This window comes from Salvelinus sp. IW2-2015, linkage group LG1 (genome assembly GCF_002910315.2).
Source record: "Salvelinus sp. IW2-2015 linkage group LG1, ASM291031v2, whole genome shotgun sequence".
NCBI classification, from domain to species: domain Eukaryota; kingdom Metazoa; phylum Chordata; class Actinopteri; order Salmoniformes; family Salmonidae; genus Salvelinus; species Salvelinus sp. IW2-2015.
In genome coordinates, this window is record NC_036838.1 from 33,241,930 (window position 1) to 33,263,672 (window position 21,743).

At 43.3% G+C, this 21,743-nt stretch overlaps 1 protein-coding gene across 1 annotated transcript in view; it reads right to left on the reverse strand.

Moving 5' to 3' along the window:
• LOC111965987 (retinoic acid receptor gamma-like) overlaps positions 1-21,743 on the reverse strand; it is an 81,077-nt gene that overhangs the window by 36,854 nt on the left and 22,480 nt on the right. The window contains exon 2 of the mRNA XM_023990434.2: positions 19,096-19,446. Within this exon, the coding sequence (XP_023846202.1) occupies positions 19,096-19,264 (169 nt within the window). The 5' untranslated portion in view covers positions 19,265-19,446. The remainder of the gene's footprint in view (positions 1-19,095; positions 19,447-21,743) is intronic.

The following is a 21,743-nucleotide window of genomic DNA, read 5'->3' on the forward strand; positions in this document are numbered from 1 at the left end:
AAAAAAGAGTAGATAGTGGCAGAATACCTTGACCACTGTGACTGACCCAACATTAAGGAAATGTTTGACTATGTACAGTTTCAGTGAGCATAGCCTTGCAAATTGAGAAAGGCCGCCGAAGGCAGACCTGGCTCTCAAGAGAAGACAGGCTATGTCCACACTGCCCACCAAAATGAGGTGGAAACTGAGCTGCACTTCCTAACCTCCTGCCAAATGTATGACCATATTAGAGACACATATTTCTCTCAGATTACACAGATGCACAAAGAATTGAAAACAATCCAATTTTGAGTTAACTCTCAATATCTATTGGGTGAAATACCGTAGTGTGCACTCACATCAGCAAGATTTGTGACCTGGTTGCCCACAAGAAAAGGGCAACCAGTGAAGAACAAACACCATTGGTAAATACAAACCGATATTTATGTTTTTTATTTATTTTCCCTTTTGTACTTTAACTATTTGCACATCATTACAATACTGTACATAGACATAATATGAACTTTTAAATGTTTTTATTCCTTTGGAACTTTTGTGAGTGTAATGTTTACTGTTAATTTGTATTGTTTTTTCACTTTGTTTATTATCTATTTTCACTTGCTTTGGCAATGTTAGCATATGTTTCCCATGCCAATAAAGCCCTTAAATTGAATTAAAAATAGAAAGAAAGACAGGGAGGGAGGCATAGTGTTTGTTTTCATTTGTAAAATATGAAATATGAAGAGGAGGAAGGGAAAACAGAGGAGACATAGGATAGAAAGTTTGTTATGTGACCAACCAAGACTAATGGGCCGCCCCCGGCTCTCTAGTTCCCTCCCTGCTCCCCCCCCCCCCCCTCTTTGCTGAGAGAACAGGCCTCTCTCTCTCTCTCTCTCTCTCTCTCTCTCTCTCTCTCTCTCACAGTCAGTAATTTCAATGACCGTATACTGAACCGCATCCAGCACCGCAGTGCTAGTTTCATGCACACCACAGTCACCGGGTTCAAACACAAGACAAAAGTTTGACCAAACACATAAAAAACCACAGCAGCAACGTAGACAAAACTTCTACTGCACCGACCCTAATGGAGATGCTTATAGAGCTGTGGTGCATTAAAGAGAGAGGGGAAGTCATTTTTACTGATACAGATGTTATTTCATAACATGTGAAGAGAGGAGCATGTTCCGTAAATCAACACGTCAGCTGTTTGTACAGTGTGTTCTCCAGTCTATCTATCATGTTCTCTCTACCTGGGAGATGATTTATGATGATTTAAATCAGAATGTTTTATTGATTTGCTCACTGAGGTAATGGACCATCATGCCCCAGTAAGAAAGAGTACAGTTTGTCAAAGAAATATGGCAAAGGTCTTGGTAGCCAAATCTAAACTCGAAATAGATTAACAGAATTATAGAACACTACGTAAATATGCAGTTAAATTAAATMGTGAGAAAAATACGCTATTTTACAAAAATGCTTTTATTCATTGTAAAAATGATTCTAAAAAGGCATGGAATACAGTTAAGGGCTTACTTGGTACATCTATTTCAACATGTCCATCTAGTGTGGAGGTTGACGGGAGAACAATAACAAAACCAGCTGATATTGGCAATCAACTAGCAGATTTATGTAAACACCCATTCTTCCAAACAAGCTATCGTCCAGTGGATTGATGATCATATTATGAGCAAAAAAAMCTGATCTTTTAATCTACAAATGGTGTCAGTAGAGGAGGTATTAAACCTATTGAAGTCATTACCCGATGGTAAATCTACAGGTTATGATCTTATGGGAAAGAATTTACTTCGCTATGCTGCTCCCGAGATTTCAGCTCCACTGAAATACATATTTAATTGGTCACCGGAAAAGGGGACATTTGCAAATGTATGGAAGAATGCTAAACTGTGTCCAATCCCGAAAGACAGCAARGAACCCATTACTCCTTCCAATAGTCGACAAATTAGTCTACTCCCTTCACTCAGTAAGATATTGGAGGGTATTGTGAGTAGACAAATATGGGAGTACATGGAAAAATGATCTGATTACAGCCAATCAGCATGCTTATTGCAAAAACCATTCCGCTACCACTGTATTGGTTGACATAACTGACCAGTGGCTCAATGCTATGGATAATGGCAAGTTTGTGGGTGTACTATTTTTAGATTTTAATGCAGCATTTGATTTAGTGGATCATGAAATAACTTTGACTAAATTATTGCATCATGGGTTTAAGGAGGCAGCATTGAATTGGGTACAGTCATATCTAACTGACAGGAAACAGTCCACCTATATCAATGAGTCGTTTTCCTCCCCTCATGCTCCAAACTGTGGAATACCACAGGGCAGCTGCCTTGGGCCACTTCTTTACTTAATATATACCAACGACCTTCCTTATGCCTTATCTAAAACTCAAGCTACTATATTTGCAGATGATACTACAATTTATACAAATAGACAATCGGTTCAACACGTACAGCAAGTACAAGTAGATCTGGGAAATATCAGGGAGTGGGTTTGCTGGAACAAACTTTTTTGAACACCAAGAAAACCAAGGTTATGTTGGTCTGTTCCACCAGGAAAGGCCAACACAGCATTGTATACAATTAAGTATGGGGGAGTACAAATTGAGGAAGTGGCAGAAACCAAACTACTAGGGGTGCAGCTAGACAACTGCTTATCATCGTTGTCTCAAAAAACGAATCTAAATGTTTTAAAAAAAAATAAAAATATATATAATATATATATATATAATATATATATATTATTATATATATTAGTCATCAGTTTATATGTAATATATTATATAACTGCAAGCATGATCAGAAGGATAGTTAATATTTACCGGGAAAGATTCTTAAGCAAATAAGCCAAGATTGAATTGAGAAGTCAGGTGGAACTATTGTTTCTGTGGTCTGGGGAAATGCATCATCAAGTGAGAAATTAGGAGGCTGCAGAATGCACAGAACAAAGCAGCAATGATTGTTTTAAGGTGTGGATTACATTCACGTTATAATCATGCTCAATGCTCTTGGTTGGCCGTCAATCAACAAGACAATTGAAAAAAAAAAAATCTATTTTATTTACAAGTGTACACCATTTAAAACGGTCAAACTCATTCACACAGTATTCAGTTTGTAAGAGAACAGACATTCAGTAAATACTAGGAATAGGTTGTCCACCATCTATGTGTTATCCAGACAGAAAAGAGAAATAGGCAAAAGGCATTTTCGATTTATAGTAATTAAAGAAATAAATAATTTTATTGAGCAAACCAGAAACCTTTCAATAATATATGTTTCAAGACTCTCAATACTATTAGAACATTTGAATAGTTAACCAATTTGAAGGTTATGTTTTGTTGCTGTGTCAATATGTCAGTGTATTATGTCTGTTTGTAACAGTGTGTTATATGTGAAAATGTGATCGTATTATAAATTGTATTTGAATGTTTAAGGACTCTTGAAAAGATTAGTCCAAATGAGGACTAAAAGAGATCCTACTAAAATCAAATAATATCAAATACATCATCTTTATTGCTCTACCTCATCTCTCGCTCTACTTCATCCCTCTCTCTCTACCTCACCTCTCTATATCTCTACCTCATCTCTATMTTTCTACCTCATCTCTCTAGCTCTCTACTACCTCATCTCTCTCTCTCTACCTCACCTCTCTATATCTCTACCTCATCTCTATCTTTCTACCTCATCTCTCTAGCTCTCTACTACCTCATCTCTATCTCTCTACCTCATCTCTCTATCTCTCTACCTCATCTCTATCTTTCTACCTCATCTCTCTATCTCTCTACCTCATCTCTATCTCCCTAGCTCATCTCTCAATTAAATTCCATTCAATTAAAGGTCTTTATATGCATGGGAAACATACAGTACCAGTCAAAAGCTTGGACACAYCTACTCATTCAAGGGTTTTTCTTTATTTGTACTATTTTCTACATGAAATAACACATATGGAATCATGTAGTAACCAAAAAGGTGTAAAACAAATCAGAATATATTTTATGTTTGAGATTCTTCAAAGTAGCCACCCTTTGCCTTGATGACAGCTTTGCACACTCTTGGAATTTTCCCTTGAATGACTTTTGACCGGTACTGTATGTTTACATTGCCAAAGCAAGTGAAATAGATAATAAAAAAAGGTGAAATTAGCAATAAAAAATGAACAGTAAACATTACACTCACAAAGTTCCAAAGGAATAGAGACATTTAAAATGCCGTATTATGGCTATATACAGTGTTGTAATGATATGCAAATAGTGGGAGTACAAAATGGAAAATAAATAAACATAAATATCGGTTGTATTTACAATGGTGTTTGTTCTTCACTGGTTGCCCTTTTCTTGTGGCAACAGGTCACAAATCTTGCTGCTTTGATTGCCCACTGTGGTATTTCACCGAATAGATATGGGAGTTTATCAAAATTGGATTTGTTTTCAAATTATTTGTGTGTCTGTGTAATCTGAGGGAAATATGTGTCTCTAATATGGTCATACATTTGACAGAAGGTTAGGAAGTGCAGCTCAGTTTCCACTTCATTTTGTGGACAGGGAGCACATAGCCTGTCTTCTCTTGAGAGCCAGGTCTACTTACGACGGCGTCTCTCAATAGCAAGGCWATGCCCAGTGATTCTGTGCATAGTCAAAGCTTTCCTTATTTTTGGGTCAGTCACAGTGGTCAGGTATTTTGTCACTATGTACTCTCTGTTTAGGGCCAAATAGCATTCTAGTTTGCTCAGATTTTTTGTTAATTCTTTCCAATGTGTCAAGTAATTATCTTTTTGTTTTCTCATGATTTGGTTGGGTCTAATTGTGTTGCTGTCCTGGGGCTCTGTGGGGTGTGTTTGTGTTTGTGAACAGAGCCCCAGGACCAGCTTGMTTAGGGGACTCTTCTCCAGATTCATCTCTCTGTAGGTGATGACTATGTTATGGAAGGTTTGGGAATCGCTTCCTTTTAGGTGGTTGTCGAATTTAACAGCTCTTTACTGGATTTTGATAATTAGCGGGTATTGGCCTAATTCTGCTCTGCTGCATTATTTGGTGTTTTTCTGTTTGGTGTTTTTCCCTCTCTCTACCTCATGTCTCTCTCTCTACCTCATCTCTCTCTTTCTCATCTCTCTCTAAATTCTATTCAAATGGCTTTATTGGCATGGGAAACATATGTTTACATTGCCAAACAGTAAGTAAACATGACACTCACAAAAGTTTCAAAAGAATAGAGACATTATGTCTTTCTCTCTCTCTTTCTCCCTCCCCGGTTTGTGTTTTCAACTCTTTCAGATTCTCTCTCTTCCCTCGTCATCTGGCTTGTGTTGCCTTTCTAATTCAATTCATTACATTCAGTTGATTTGCCCAGCCCTGGGGTTATTGGCTACTTCAGCCACATTAATACCACGCTTTCCCCGCAAGCCAACTCAATTGCCGTGACTTTGGATACTTCATACGCTCTCTATACGGTCAACTCCACCCCCCCTCCCTCCCCTTCCTTCCTTGGTTCACGAGGGATGAACTCTGGAAGAAACCCCCACTGGGGCTCTAACTCCCCTTCAAACTTCTCCTGCCCTCCTTCCCTGGTTTCTGTTCCTTCCCTGGCTCACTTTTCTTCTGATCACTCTGTTTTTTGGATTCTCATTATCCATAATGATTTTCCCTTATTGTATAATTGCAAATTTGCTGTTATGTCAATATCTTCCCCACTATGTTAATGTACTGTTGCATTTTTTCTCTCTTTTACTCTTTCTCTCTGCCTCTCTTCCTCTTTTTCTCTCTCTTTTCTCTCACTATGGAAGTGTTAGAGTCAACTGAACAATAGTGAAACTTCCAAGAAAAAAGTCACTCTTTTCATAATGCTATGGCCTCTTTTTGCCTTTTAAACTTTGCTTTGTTCATGTAAGCAAGTCCCCCACCAAACGTTTCCCTCTCTTAGTCTCAACATTTTTACCTGTCTGTCAACACGTCACACACACGCGCGCACGACGCAACACACACACACACTCACACACACAGCACACACACACACACACACACACACACACACACATTCACACACACACAGCACACACACACACACACACAGACACACACACACACACCACAAAACACACAACACCAACACACACACACACACACACACACAACACACACCCCGCAACACACTTCTCTGTGACTCACAGCAGGGAGCGTAGCTGCACAATCTCAGCCTGCTCTGTTCTCTCCACACCTTGAGACAATTACAGCCCCCCCCCCTTACCCCCTCAAACCCCCCTTCCTACAGCTTCCAGCCCCAGGACCAAGGAAAGAGAGACAGAAATGAAAGAGGGAATGCAGACAGGAAAAGGGAGGTCCATTCCCTTTCTCACTCTTTCTTTCTTTCTCTCCAACTCTTTTTCTAACACGTACACTCACACTCACATGCACACGCACGCACATACACACACATAGTACACACACATAGTGCACACACAGTCACATTCCAGCTCCTCACAGGGCATTTCAGAATCTGGTTCCTCAGCTATTCATTCTGTCATCATCTCTGAGAGAAACACACACAGGCCAGAACAATGGGCTCTCTCTGTCTTTCATAACCCCAGCACTAACAGTATGGGCACAAATCACAATGTGTTCATCAATAAAGCTGCAGTCACAATTATGGTCACATTTAAGGGGCTAGGGAACTGTTGGCTGCAGTTTGTGTGGTATTTGCCTGTGTTGGAATGTACAGTGTTTGCTCATAAGTCCAAACCTGTGTATCAGACTGTGGATCATTCTAAATGAGAAAGCTTATAGTAATCTTGACATTGGAGTAATAAATGACACAGTCTGAGGATGGTGAACAAAGCCAGGAAGAGCTTGGATCAGGAAGAGATCCATGAAGTCCTACATAAGTTTAGTGCCTATACATGACAAACACAAAATGCCCCTTTTTTAAAAAACTATTATGATAATTAGGAATCTTGATTGTCGGGATTCTCTGTTTGTATGAGCGCTCGTGAAAGGCTTTGGCGCGTCGGTTAGACAAGGCAAATTGGAGAGCCTATGCGCCGCCCTTCTCCTTGAACTGCAACCACCCAGTGAGCTCCATTGGACCACCTTGCTCTCAAGACCACGCCTTTATTTATGCGGAAGATTTTCATTGGTTTAGGTTTGTGTCCAACTCTTGTCAAAGGCTACTTAATCTTCATCTGTCATCATGTGGAGTCAGCCACACTACCCACCGCCCCATCTATGCATTTGTTTTGATTTTGTTCCTGACTCAAGTTTCTCTTCTAAACAACTACATTTAAAAAAGAATAAAAATAACAATTAGTGTTTTTTTCTGAAGGAATGGACTCATTCTCTGATTTATGTGTATTTCGTCTTGTTGCGCACCCTGTTCTGATGAAGTTTGGGGCAGAATAAATAGGGTTGAAACATTTTTCAACCAGTATCTATCTCCCTCTCTTGATCACTGTCACACACACACACACACACACACACACACACCAACGCACGCACGCACGCACGCACGCACGCAACGACCGCACGACGCACGGCACGCACGCACGCACGCCACGCACGCACACCACACCACACACACACACACACACACACACACACACACACACACACACACACCACACACACACACACACACACACACACACACACACACACACACACACACACACAGAGGCCTCTCTGCTGGTTGAGAGCTGGGACCAGAACCAAAATTCCAACCGATTTTATATAAATAAATAATTAGACACAATGTGCTGTTTGTTCTGGGCCCCTTCAGTACCACAGCAACCTTTACTTTTAGGCCATTCTCGTTATTTTTTTTCATCAAAATGTKGCATTCATTTGAATCGCTGTGTTTTCCATCTCATCTCTGACTGCTTCTGACCAGGCTGCCTATAATAGGCAGACCTCCAAGAGCCGCAGACTTATGACAGCAGAACGTGTTTGTCTGTCTGCAGGGCCATAGATACATAATGAGGACACCGAATTGTTTCCAATATTATTTTTTTAAATGTTTTATAAGAACTCCATCAGGGTCTCAACTTACGGTTGAGAGTTAGAATAGTAAATTACACAAGGTTTTTWAATTTTAATTTTATTTCACCTTTATATAACCAGGTAGGTCAGTTGAGAACAAGTTCTCATTTACAACTGTGACCTGGCCAAGACAAAGCAAAGCAGTGGGACACAAACAACACGGAGTTACACATGSGATAAACAAACGTACAGTCAATAACACAATAGAAAAGTATATATACAGTGTGTGCAAATGAAGTAAGATTATGGAGGTAAAGGCAATAAATAGGCCAGAGTAGCGAAATAATTACAATTTAGCAATTAAACACTGGTGTGATAGATGTGCAGAAGATGAATGTGCAAGTAGAGATACTGGGGTGCAAAGGAGCAAAAATAAATAACAATATGGGCATGAGGTAGTTGGGTGGGCTATTTACAGATGGGCTATGTACAGGTGCAATGATCTGTAAGCTGCTCTGACAGCTGATGCTTAAAGTTAGTGAGGGAGATATAAGTCTCCAGCTTCAGTGATTTTTGCAATTCGTTCCAGTCATTGGCAGCAGAGAACTGGAAGGAAAGGCGGCCAAATGAGGAGTTGGCTTTGGGGGTGACCAGTGAAATATACCTGCTGGAGCGCATTCTACGGGTGCGTGCTGCTATGGTGACCAGTGAGCTGAGATTAGGTGGGGCTTTACCTAGCGAAGACTTATAGATGACCTGGAGCCAGTGGGTTTGGCGATGAAGATGAAGCGAGGGCCAGTCAACGAGAGCATACAGGTCACAGTGGTGGGTAGTATATGGGGCTTTGGTGACAAAACGGATGGGACTATGATAGACTACATCCAATTTGCTGAGTAGAGTGTTGGAGGCTATTTTGTARATGACATCGCCTAAGTCAAGGATCGATAGGATAGTCAGTTTTACGAGGGTGTGTTTGGCAGCATGAATGAAGGATGCTTTGTTGCGAAATAGGAAGCCGATTCTAGATTTAATTTTGGATTGGAGATGCTTAATGTGAGTCTGGAAGGAGAGTTTACAGTCTAACCAAGACCCTATGGTATTTGTGTTGTCCACATATTCTAAGTCAGAACCGTCCAGAGTAGTGATGCTAGATGGGCAGGCAGGTGCAGGCAGCGATCGGTTGAAGGCATGCATTTAGTTTTACTTGCATTTAAGAGCAGTTGGAGGCCACGGAAGGAGAGTTGTATGGCATGAAGCTCGTCTGGAGGTTTTGTTAACACAGTGTCCAAAGAAGGGCCAGAAGTATACAGAATGGTGTCATCTGCGTAGAGGTGGATCAGAGAATCACCAGCAGCAAGAGCGCATCATTGATGTATACAGAGAAAGAGTCGGCCCGAGAATTGAACCCTGTGGCACCCATAGAGACTGCCAGAGGTCGGACAACAGGCCTCTTTATTTGACACACTGACCTCTGTCTGAGAAGTAGTTGGTGAACCAGGCGAGGCAGTCATTTGAGAAACCAAGGCTGTTGAGTCTGCCGATAAGAATGCGGTGATTGACAGAGTCGAAAGCTTGGCCAGGTCGATGAATACGGCTGCACAGTATTGCCGTTTATCGATGGCGGTTATGATATCGTTTAGGTCCTTGACCGTGGCTGAGGTGCACCCATGACCAGCTCGGAAACCAGATTGCATAGCGGAGAAGGTAGGTGGGATTCAAAATGGTCGGTGATCTGTTTGTTAACTTGGCTTTCGAAGACCTTAGAAAGGCAGGGTAGGATAATAATTAGGTCTATAACAGTTTGCGTCTAGAGTGTCTCCCCCTTTGAAGAGGGGGATGACCGCTGCAGATTTCCAATCTTTGGGGATCTCAGCACGATATAAAAGAGAGTTGAACAGGCTAGTAATAGGGGTTGCAACAATTGCAGCGGATAATTTTAGAAAAGAGAGGGTCCAGATTGTCTACCAGCTGATTTGTAGGGGTCCAGATTTTGCAAGTCTTTCAGAACATCGCTATCTGGAATTGGGTGAAGGAGAAATTGGGGAGGTTGGGCAAGTTGCTGTGGGGGGTGCAGAGCTGTTGACCGGGTAGGGGTAGCCAGGTGGAAAGCAAAGCTAGCCGTAGAAAAATGCTTATTGAAATTCTCTATTATCGTAGATTTTTCGGTGGTGACAGTTTTTCCCAGCCTCAGTGCAGTGGGCAGCTGGGAGGAGTGCTCTTATTTCTTCATGGACTTTACAGTGTCCCAACACTTTTGGAGTTTGTCTCTCCCTTTATCAATTCAATTCAAGGGCTTTATTGGCATGGCAAACATATGTTAACATTGCAAAGCAAGTGAAGTAGATATCTCTATCTCTCTCTATCTCTATATATCTCTCTCTCCCTATATCTCCCCTCCTTCTCTCTCTCTCTGTTTTTTCTCTCCTCTATCTCTCTCTCTCCTCTCTCTCCCTCTCCCTCCCTCCCTCTCTCTGAGGGGCAGGGCTGAGATGTTATCAGGTATTAGTGGTGCTAATGGACTCCTGCCGTTTGGTCTGAAGACTCCAGATATGGCAGAGATCAACAGATAACAGCCACTGTGACCAGATCAGCTGATAATCTCCTGGTAGATCAGGACACACACAGAGGCACACAACCACAGCAATACCACAAAGTTTCCCTACTAACTCAATCCGACAGCTACAGTGAGCTACAGAAGTATTAGGACAGTGACACACGGTTGGTTGTTTTGGCTCTGTACTCCAGGACTTTTGATTTGAAATGATACAATGACTATGAGATTAAATTACCGACTGTCAGCTTTAATTTGAGGGTATTTCCATCAATATTGAGTGAACCGTTTAGAAATTACAGAACCTTTTGTACATGTCCCACATTTTACAGGACCAAACATATTGGGGCAAAGCCAAAAGAACAACAAAACATTTGTCACTGTCACTGTACTTTTGGAACTCACTGTATCTCTCTGACTAACACTGTGCTCAACAGGTATTTCTAATCTTGATGCCAGCATAGCAGATACTGCGTCGACTTGTCTGTGTGTGTGTGTGTGTGTGTGTGTGTGTGTGTGTGTGTGTGTGTGTGTGTGTGTGTGTGTGTGTGTGTGTGTGTGTGTGTGTGTGTGTGTGGTTGTGGTGTGTGTGTGTGTGTGTGTGTGTGTGTGTGTGTGTGTGTGTGTGTGTGTGTGTGTGCGTGCGTGCATGCGTGCGTGCGTGCGTGCGTGCATGTGCGCTCGTGCCCGTGTGCATACTCCTGTCGTTTAGTGTATGTGTGTGTCTGTCAGAGTGCGTCCTTGTGTGTGTGTCTGCTCATCTGCCAGTGTGTGTGAGTGTGTGTTCTCCAGGCAGGATGTGTTGTCAGATTCCTCCCCAACCTTGGCTCCACCAGGGGGTTTAGTGGGGAGTCCTCTCTACTGCTCTCTGCCTCTTCCTCAAATCCCTAGAGGATTAATTGAGCAGAGGGAGAGAGGAACGGAAGGAGGGAGGGACTGACATGTGAAAGCCTGGCAAGGAGAACAGACAAGTTTGGACATGGAGGACAGGGAGAGCAGAGGGGGAGTCATGAGTTTTTTGTTTAACAAGTCTTTTACAGTTTTTATGATCACTACACTGAACTGGAGGGCTGGCTACTTACTGTAAGTCATTGTGGATCAAAGTGTATGCTCATTGTTGAGATCATTGTTAGCATTAATGTAGTGCTATTCAATTGTTATACTGTATTGGGAGTTTTTCCTGACCATCCGACCTGACCAAGAAAACCCCCTTTTTTATTAACTTATCTCAATAGTTTCAAGTTCTACTAGTTAGTATTTAAGTAGTGTCAACAATGATGATTGTCGAACAAACTCAAAAAACTCAAATGTCTAAGCTTTCAAACTCAAACCGTTCAAGGCCATTTGTTTCCTCAAACCATTTGGGTTAACGGTCCACTGCAACTTACGATCAAACTAACTTTGTCCAATGAAATGTACTAGTGTCAATTTTTCTTTGTTCTCTCCAGCAGTACCTCAGCATCCATCTGTCATTGATCTGTTCCTCTCCAGACTTCATTCCTGCAGTATTGACGTCTATGTGTTTCATGTGGTTATAGTCAGAGCCAGGGCACTAACAACAGAGCAGATTGCTCATACTGCTCATACTCACATTGCTCTCAGTCTCTACATGTCTGCTGGAGAAGAACAGGGGCAAGGAAATGACTGTACTGTATATTGGGACTGCTGGATGTGTGTGTGTGTGCGTGTGTGTGTGCGTGTGTGTGTTTGTGTGTGTGTCATACTTCAGTCTCCTTTCAACATGCTCAAAAGAGATAGTAGTATTTCAAATGATTTCCCACATGCTTTCTCCCTCACTCATCCCTCTACTTGTTCAACACACTATCACAGCTTATTGTGAAATAGACACAAATTACATAATTAGAAATTCGTGAGAGGCACAAAAAAGTTAATCACAAGGCATTTTGTGTGTATTACATAATTTTCTTTCTTCGTAATGCATTCATGTACATTTCGTGTCTATTTCACGATAATCTGTGATACTGGGTTGACTTTCCTCTCTCTCTCTCTCTCTCTCTCTCTCTCTCTTCTCTCTCTCTCTCTCTCTCTCTCTCTCTCTCTCTCTCTTCTCGTTCTCGTTCTCCGTTCTCCGTTCTCCTCTCTCTCTTCTCCTCTCTCTCTCCTCTCTCTCTCTCTCTCTCTCTCTCTCTCTCTTCTTCTCTCTCTCTCTCTCTCTCTCTCTCTCTTTCGCTCCTCGCTCCTCTCTCGCTCTCTCTCCAATTTCAATTTAAGGGGCTTTAATGGCATTGGAAACATATGTTAACATTGCCAAAGCAAGTGAAATAGATAATAAACAAAAGTGAAATAAACAATAAAAAATGTACAGTAAACATCACACTCAAAAGTTCCAAAAGAATAAAGACATTTCAAATGTCATATTATGTCTATATACAGTGTTGTAATGATGTGCAAATAGTTCAAGTACAAAAGGGAAAATAAATAAACATAAATATGGGTTGTACAGTATTTACAATGGTCCTTGTTCTTCACTGCCCTTTTTTGCAGCAACAGGTCACACATCTTGCTGCTGTGATGGCACACTGTGATATTTCACCAAATAGATATGGGAGTTTATCAAAGTTGGATTTGTTTTCAAATTCTTTGTGGATCTGTGTATTCTGAGGGGAATATGTGTCTCTAATATGGTCATACATATGGCAGGAGGTTAGGAAGTGCAGCTCAGTTTCCACTTCATTTTGTGAGCAGTGTGCACATAGCCTGTCTTCTCTTGGGAACCAGATATGCCTTCGGCTGCCTCTCTCAATAGCAAGGCTATGCTCACTGAGTCTGTACAGAGTCAAATATTTCCTTATTTTTGGGTCAGTCACAGTGGTCAGGTATTCTGCCACTGTATACTCTCTGTTTAGGGCCATATACCATTCTAGTTTGCTCATTTTTTGTGCAAATTCTTTCCATTGTGTCAAGTAATTATCTTTTTGTTTTCTCATGATTTGGTTGAGTCTAATTGTGTTGCTGTCTTGGGGCTCTGTGGGGTCTGTTTGTGTTTGTGAGCAGAGCCCCAAAACCAGCTTGCTTAGGGGGATCTTCTCCAGGTAAATTTCTCTGTATGTGATGGCTTTCTTATGGATGGTTTGGGAATTGTGTCCTTTTAGGTAGTTGTTGAATTTAACAGCTCTTTTCTGGATTTTGATCATTAGTGGGTATAGGTGCAGCAGACGGTTCTAGTGCCCTTGCCAATTTGTTATATATGTTGAAGAGGGTGGGGCTTAAGCTGCATCACTGTCTCACCCCCCGGCCCTGTGGAAAGAAATTTGTGTTTTTTGCCAATTTTAACCACACACTTGTAGTTTGGATTTTATTATGTTGTATGTTTTTCCCCCAACACCACTTTCCATCAATTTGTACAGCAGACCCTCAAATTGAGTCAAAAGCTTTTTTTAAAAGGATGAGAATACTTTGCCTTTGTTTTGATTTGTTTGTTTGTCAATTAGGGTGTGCAGGGTGAATACGTGTTCTGTCATACAGTCATTTGGTAAAAAGCCAATTTGACATTTGCTCAGTACATTTTCTTCGCTGAGGAAATGTACGAGTCTGCTGTTAATGGTAATGCAGCAGGTTTCCCCAAGGTTGCTGTTGACACATATCCCCCGGTAGTTATTGGGGTCAAATTTGTCTCCACTTTTGTGGATTGGGGTGATCAGTCCTTGGTTCCAAATACTGGGGAAGATGCCAGAGATGAGAATGATGTTAAAGAGTTTAAGTATATAGCCAATTGTAATTTGTGTTTTATCATTTCATTTCAGATACTACAGGCCTTTTTGGGCTGGAAGGTTTGTATTTTGTCGTTTAGTTCATTCAATGTAATTGGAGAATCCAGTGGGTTCTCATAGTCTTTAATAGTTGATTATAAGATTTGCATCTGATCATGTATATGTTTTTGCTGTTTGTTCTTTGTTATAGAACCCCAAAAATTTGAGAAGTGGTTTATCCATGCATGTCCGTTTTGGATAGATAACTCTTCATGTTGTCGTTTGTTTAGAGTTTTCCAATTTTCCCAGAAGTGGTGGAAAAATGGATTCTTYAATCACATTGAGTTGATTTCTGATGTGCTCTTCATTCTTTTTCCGTAGTGTATTTCTGTTTTGTTTTAGTGATTCACCATAGTGAAGGCGTAGGCTCAGGTTTTCTGGGTCTTTATGTTTTTGGTTGGATAGGGTTTTCAACTTATTTGTTAGGTTCTTGCATTCTTCATCAAACCATTTATCAAACCATTTATCATTGTTGTTAATTTTCTTAGGTTGTCTGCTTGACATTTTTAGATGTGAAAGGGAAGTTGAGACGTCAAATATACTGTTTAGGTTTTCTACTGCCAAGTTTACACCTTCACTATTACAGTGAAACATTTTGTCCAGGAAATTGTCTAGAAGGGATTGAATTTGTTGTTGCCCAATAGTTTTTTGTTATTTTCTTTCCATCTATAGCATTTCTTAATATTATTCAGTTCCTTTGGCTTTGATGCCTCATGGTTGAGCATAGCTCTGTTTAAGTAGAGTGTGATTTTGCTGTGATCTGAAAGGGGTGTCAGTAGACTGACTGTGAATGCTTTAAGAGACTCTGGGTTGAGGTCAGTGATAAAGTAGTCTACAATACTACTGCCAAGAGATGAGCTATAGGTGTACCTACCATAGGAGTCCCCTCGAAGCCTACCATTGACTATGTACATACCCAGCGTCCAACAGAGTTGCAGGAGTTGTGACCCATTTTTGTTTGTTTTGTGGTTGTAGTTGTGTCTAGGGGGGCATATGGTGGAGGGAATGCTGTCAACTCCAGGTAGGTGTTTGTCCCCCTGTGTGCTGAGGGTGTCGTGTTCTTGTCCAGTTCTGGCATTTAGGTCGCCACAGACTAGTACATGTCCCTGGGCCTGGAATTTGTTGATCTCCCACTCTAGGATGGAGAAGCTGTCATCGTTAATGTATGGGGATTCTATTGGGCGGATATAGGTAGCACACATGAGGCCATTTTTCTCTGTTTAGATAATTTCCTTATTCATTTCTAGCCAGATGTAAAATGTTCCTCTTTTGACAAATTTAATAGAGTGGGTTAGGTCTGCTATATACCAAATTAGCATACCCCCTGAGTCTCTTCCCTGTTTCATACCTGGTAGTTTGGTGGATGGGAATACCAGCTCTCTGTAACCTAGAAGGCAACCAGTGGGTCCATCTATTTTATACCATGTTTCTTGTAGGATGACAATGTCAGTATTTGATGAAGTCTGGGTTCCTGCTGTTTAGGCCAAAGGCAGATGACCTCAGACCTTGTATATTCCAGGATGAGATAGTAAAAGCTTTGTGTGGTTTAGGCCCGGACCATCACAGTAGGTGTGAGCAGAGCATGTTGAGCATCTGATACATACCTCTTAGGTCGCATGATGAGGCTTGGGCGGGTGTAATAGTGGGGTTTGGGCCTGTTGCTCTGCTCACGGCCTGGGCATATGTTCTGCTGTCATGCTGAGGTCCTTGCCGCAGGGGCGGGGGGCATGGGGTGGGCAGATGGAGCATAGGTCTGATATGGGGGGCCTATATACGGTGTGGCCAGGGTTTGCTTGGGGTGTTCTTAGCTCGTTGTGGTGTGGCAGGTGATGCTGTGGTCTGAGTGTAGGTCCTCTTGGCATGGGCACTCTTGGTGCAGGTCCTTCGGGAGTTTTTTTTTGCAGGTTTGGGAGGGTGTCTGTTGCTCTGTTGTTCCTGTGTGAGGTGCTGGGGCTGAGGTTGAGAGTGACGTCCTTCAGGGTCCTGGCAAAAGTTTGGATTGCTGCCTTGTAGAGGTGGACCTGGTCGTAAAGGCTGTTCAAGTCCAGGGTGGAGTGGTGGGCCAGGTAGACATTATGTTTTGAGGCACAGTCTCGCGAAATGCTTGCATTCACCCGCTGTATGGTGGCAGGGTGAAAGTATTTTCGTGGTAGCAGGGTGGAGACAACCACTTGTGCGTTGGGGAAAGTGGAAGAAGCTTTTTCAATCACACCCGCGAGTGCTGTTGCCACTCTTTCCTGATGGGCCCTCATGTCATTTGTGCACGTGTGAATTATGATGTGGCTGGGGGACCCTAGTCTGTCCTCTGACAACAGCTCCAGGGCATGCCTAGTGTTTGGGCACCAGAGTTTAGCCACTTTGTGTTTGAGAAAAACTTAATCCTCTCAAATGTATTTGCCATTTGAGTCAATGAGGAGCACAAACTCTGGCTTTTGTGTGTCCTCAGTGGATGTGGGGGGGTTGTCAGGAGGGCTGTTAGGAGGGGGCGGGGTCTGTTGGGTTGGTGGGTCCTGTGTTGTCTGTCCCATTGTGGTGTTGAAGTTGTGGTCTGGGTCTGAGGTGGGCTGTTCTGCTGGCTTGTCTGGGGGACTGTCCTGCTCTCTGTCACACCTCAGCTTTCTGACCTCATCCTCATTAAGTTCTCTCACCTCAGTCCGTAGAGCAGCCAGCTCTCTCAGACAGCCGTCCATCTCCACCTTCTGCCCTCCGGGTCTTGTTGGGGGGGGGGGGGGGGGGGGGGGGTTTTGTTGTGCTGGTCTGTTATGTGGGCTTGTTCTGTCTGGATTGTGTGGACTAAGCTTCTCTGAGCTCCACCATTGTCTCTCTCCAGCTCTGTGAATTTATCCCTTCTCAATGATGGAGGCGCAGTGCAGTTGTGGACTGAGTGTGTTCAGGCTGGGGGGGTACCTATCTTCGTCTGCAGGACAGTTTGAAGAGGTGTGATCAGTGCTGGGCCTCTCTCTTGACATAGGGGTAGTGTGCTCTTATAGCCATGGTGCCATAGGAGGGTTCTGTGTGGTTTTTTTTGTACTTATTCTTGCAGGGTTATTTTTAATATCCATGGGGTACTGTATGGTAATGACCTCTGGACAGGGATATGCCATTGGGGCTTCAAAGGCCTCTGCATTTGGTGTGTGTGTGTGTGTGTGGGGGGGGGGGGGGGGGCGTGAAACTCTCCTGCCATTGTTGGGCTCAAGAGTTTTCACACATCTGACTTCACACTTCAGTGCTAATTGAAGGTGTCCTAGCAGCTTGGTAGTATAGCCTTATTTCACTTAGCTTAATATAACCAAATTATTATTGTCTTTTACTTTTTTGGGCTTCAGAAGTAGCTTCATACTGAATATTAATCAGCAGTTTTTGTGTTGGATGGTATTTCCAGGTTCTGCTGTGTTTCTCTTCGGCAGGTTTTGGTTTGTTCAAGTTTTTTCTTTGCTTAGTCGCTTGGTAAGTAACCGTCCATTCATTGTCATTTCGTCAACATCAATGTTTCAGGTATGGTAATTTTGATTCCGGATTGAAGGTTTTAAATGTTGAGGTTAGTTTTCCTGTACACAGTCCTTGTGAAATATTTCAAGTTTATCTACATTTATCCAACTATCTCATATCTCTCTCTCCTCTCAATTCAATTCAATTAAGAACTTTTATTGGCATGGGAAACATATGTTAACATTGCCAAAGCAAGTGAACTAGATAATAAACAAAGTGAAATAAACAATACATATTACAGTAAACATTACACTCACAAAAGCTTCCAAAGAATAAAGACATTACAAATGTCATATTATGTGCAAATAAGTTAAAGTACAAAAGGGAAAATAAATAAACTAAATATGGGTTGTATTTACAATGGTGTTTGGTTCTTCTCTGGTTGCCCTTTTTCTTGTGGCAACAGGTGACAAATCGTGCTGCACATAGATATGGGAGTATCTCGCTCTCCGCTCTCTCTCTTCTCTCTCTGGACAACAGCACCCCTTTGAACTTGTGGTGGAAACTCTGACAGCCGCACTGGCTCACCCATTGCAAAACAAGGAACTGTTTCAAACTCTCCCCCCTCTCTCTCCTTATCCCTCTCTTTTCAATGTTGTTTTTTATAATGTTATAATTTGATTCACCTCTGTAAAGCCAGCTCATAAAGGGACACTTGTTCTTCCTGCTGCCTTCAGGCTTGGCCCTGTACCCTGCCAACCCACTGCCTAACCCCCCCCCCCCCCTCGCCGGCCTGCCTGCTTTCCTGGGAAGGGCCATGACACTCTGTTTTACACCTTACCCCTCTCTCTTTTGGACTGTATTTTGCTCTCTCTCTCTCAATCTCTCTTTCTCTCTCGCTTTCTCTCTCTCTCTCACATCTTTCTCTTTCTCTCTTCTCACTCTCTCGCTCTCTCTCCTCTCTCTTTTCTCTCTCTCCTTGCTCTCCTCTCTTGCTCTCTCTCTCTCTCTCTTCTCTCTCTCTCTCAATCTCTCTTTCTCTCTTCGCTTTCCTCTCTCTCTCTCACTCTTTCTCTTTCTCTCTCTCACTCTCTCGCTTCTCTTCTTCCCTCCTCTCTCTCTCTCTCGTTGCTCTCCTTCTCTCTCTCTCTTGCTCTCTCTCTCTTCTCTCTCTTTGCTCTCTCTCTCTTCTCTCTCCTCTCTCTCTCTCTCTCTCTCTCTCTCTCTCTCTCTCTCTCTCTCTCTCTCTCTCTCTCTCTCTCTCTCTCTCTCTTGCTCTCTCTCTCTATCTTCTCTTTCTTTCTCTCTCTCTCTATGTTATCGTGTTTGTGTGGTTATACACTTATGTATTGAATATGAAGAATATGATTAACAGTACTTACACAATGCAGCCATCTCTTTCGGTAGGTCTGCCCCAAATCGTCCAAACAGGCTGCTATTGGCCAGCAGGTCGAAGGGGGAATGGCTCCTCATGGAGTTGAAGGCAAAGGGGTAGACAGCAGGTGAAAAGCCAGTCATGTGACCCACCTGCCGTTCCCTATTGGTTGCCATGGCGTTGAGAGGATAATTCCGGTCCAGGATAGCTCCGGTCCACTGTCCCGCTCAGGCAGTGGTCTTATTGGGGTTGGTCCTGCGGGCCTGGAGAGTACAGGGCTGAGGAAGGGTGATGAGCTGAGGTGGGACCCACAGACGAGACACCAAGCCTGGGCAACACTGCCTCAGATCCACGCTCTCTAGAGGGAAAGAAGAGAGAATAGGAGGTCAGTTACAATGCCTGTCAGTTTATAGTAGGCTACACAGCCTCAATTCAAATGCATCAATATATGATCAAATGAGAAGTCTGTTACAGACATAGAGGGATGGCATCATTCATGGAGAAACTGTAGCTGACTCAAATGATGGTAAGAAGAAAAGTGAATGATGAGGAATAAAGGGAATATGGGATATGATGAAGACAGCAGTGGGCAGAGAATGAGAGACAGCGACAGTTCTAGGGAAAATAAGTACAAAGTAGGACTGAGAGGATGAGACAGAGCAGAGAAAGGTCTCATTTCTGTCACTTTTTGAAAGGCTTCCAAACAGTGCAATGCCTTCTGATTTAAATCAGCCCAACTCCACTATAAAGAGTCTCTGTGTTTTCTCTGCCAGCCTGAAACTGTGGCCGCTCTGCCCAGGGTACTGTGCCCAACACACGGGCACACTTAATCCATTACAACATGGGTTAAGTGTGCCCCCATCTTCTGGGTCAGACACACAGAAAGCAGCAGAAGACATACTTAGTCAGATCAAATTATTTCCTCTATCTATCATTGTAACTCTCCCTTTCTCCCTCCCTCCGTATCTCCTCCTGGTGTGCCGTCCCACCCCCCACAGAGTGATGTGATGAGTGGGTGGGTTCACATTCTCGCTGGTGGAGCTGTGGTAAACACACAGGAGCCAAAGAATGCAGTGTTGTTTTGGGCATGCTGCAGCTTATGAATCCTAGTGGGAGATGGATAGGGAGAAAGAGAGAGAGAGAGAGAGAGAGAGAGAGAGGAGGAGGGGGGGAAGAGGGGAGAGAGAGAGAGAGGAGGGGAGAGAGAGAGGGAGCGAGTGATGAGGGGGAGGGTGTTCGTGTGAAGGGCGATAGAATGGGAACATCTAAGTGGACTGACGGGTAGGAGGGGAGAAGCGAGGGGGAGGGAGAGAGAGAGAGAGAGAGGAGGGAGAGAGAGAGATGAGAGGAGAGGGGGAGGGGCAGAGGGAGAGAGGAGAGAGAGGAAGGGGAGAGAGAGGGGAGAGGGGAGAGAGGAGGGAGAGAGGAGAGAGAGGAGGGGAGGAGGGAGAGTGGAGAAGTGGGTGAGAAAGGAGCGATAGAGAGAAGTGGAGAAAGAGGGTGGGTGAGGGAGAATGAGAGAGGAATAGAGGAGTCGAGAAACAGGGAGAGTGGAGGAGGGTGAGGGAACTCAACCACAGTACCTCTCTCAAAACAGGGAGAACATAGTCCATGGATTAACGTGTAAGTTGGAAAACCAAACTTCTCACAAAGAAAAACCACACACACACTCACTCTGAGTGACCTGTTTCCACGCACTGGGGGCACTGCAGGGGCAGTATGGGGGTGGCATATCTAAGCAAGAGCGGCAAACATGCACACCACACAAAAATGTCACAAAGAGCCATAACACAACACACCTGAAACAGACCCATCAGCGCAAAACTACATTACTTGTATTCCTTTTCTCCTCTTTCCCTTGTCTTTGGTCCTGTCTGTCTGTTCTGTCTGGTCTGTCTGTTCCTGTCTGTCTGTTGTCTGTTGTCTGTCTGTCTGTGCTGTCTATGCTCCTGTCTGTCCTGTCTGTCTGTTGTCTTCTTGTCTGTCTGTTGTCTGTCTCGCTGTCTGTCCTCGACGTTGTCTCGCTGTCTGTCCTGTCTGGCTGTCCTGTCTCGCTGTCTGCTCGGCTGTTGTCTGTCTGTTCTGTCTGGTCCTGTCTGTCTTCTGTCCTGTCTGTCTGTCTCGCTGGTCTGGTTCTCGCTGTCTGTATCGCTGTCTGTCCTCGCTGTCTGTCTGTCTGTCTGGTCTGTTCTGTCCTGGTCTGCTCTGTCTCGCTGTCTGTCTCGCTGGTCTGTTCTGCTGTCTCCTTGGCTGTCTCCGCGCTGTCTCTTCTCCCATGTCACGAGGCTAGGCTTAATTTACAGCCTACTGCAGCGGGGGCACCGCTAACTTTAGAAGTTTCCATTCCAGTAAACTGTTCCATACATTGGGGCCAGGCCGGCCTGGCCACCAGCCACGGGTTACAGAGAGGGCGAACACACACGCCCACACCACTGATGGCATACGTGTGCTTGCTCCCTATACCATATACAATACATAGGGCCCTGATTTTCTTCCTGTTCAGTTCACAAACGAACTGTACCCTAACTATACACATAGCATTCACGCCTTACTCACCCAAGACATTCGATTCACTAAATCCAACCCCATGGATACTACTAACGCCCCTATCAATACCGTGACCATCTATGCATCAACAACATCTCTCTCAACACA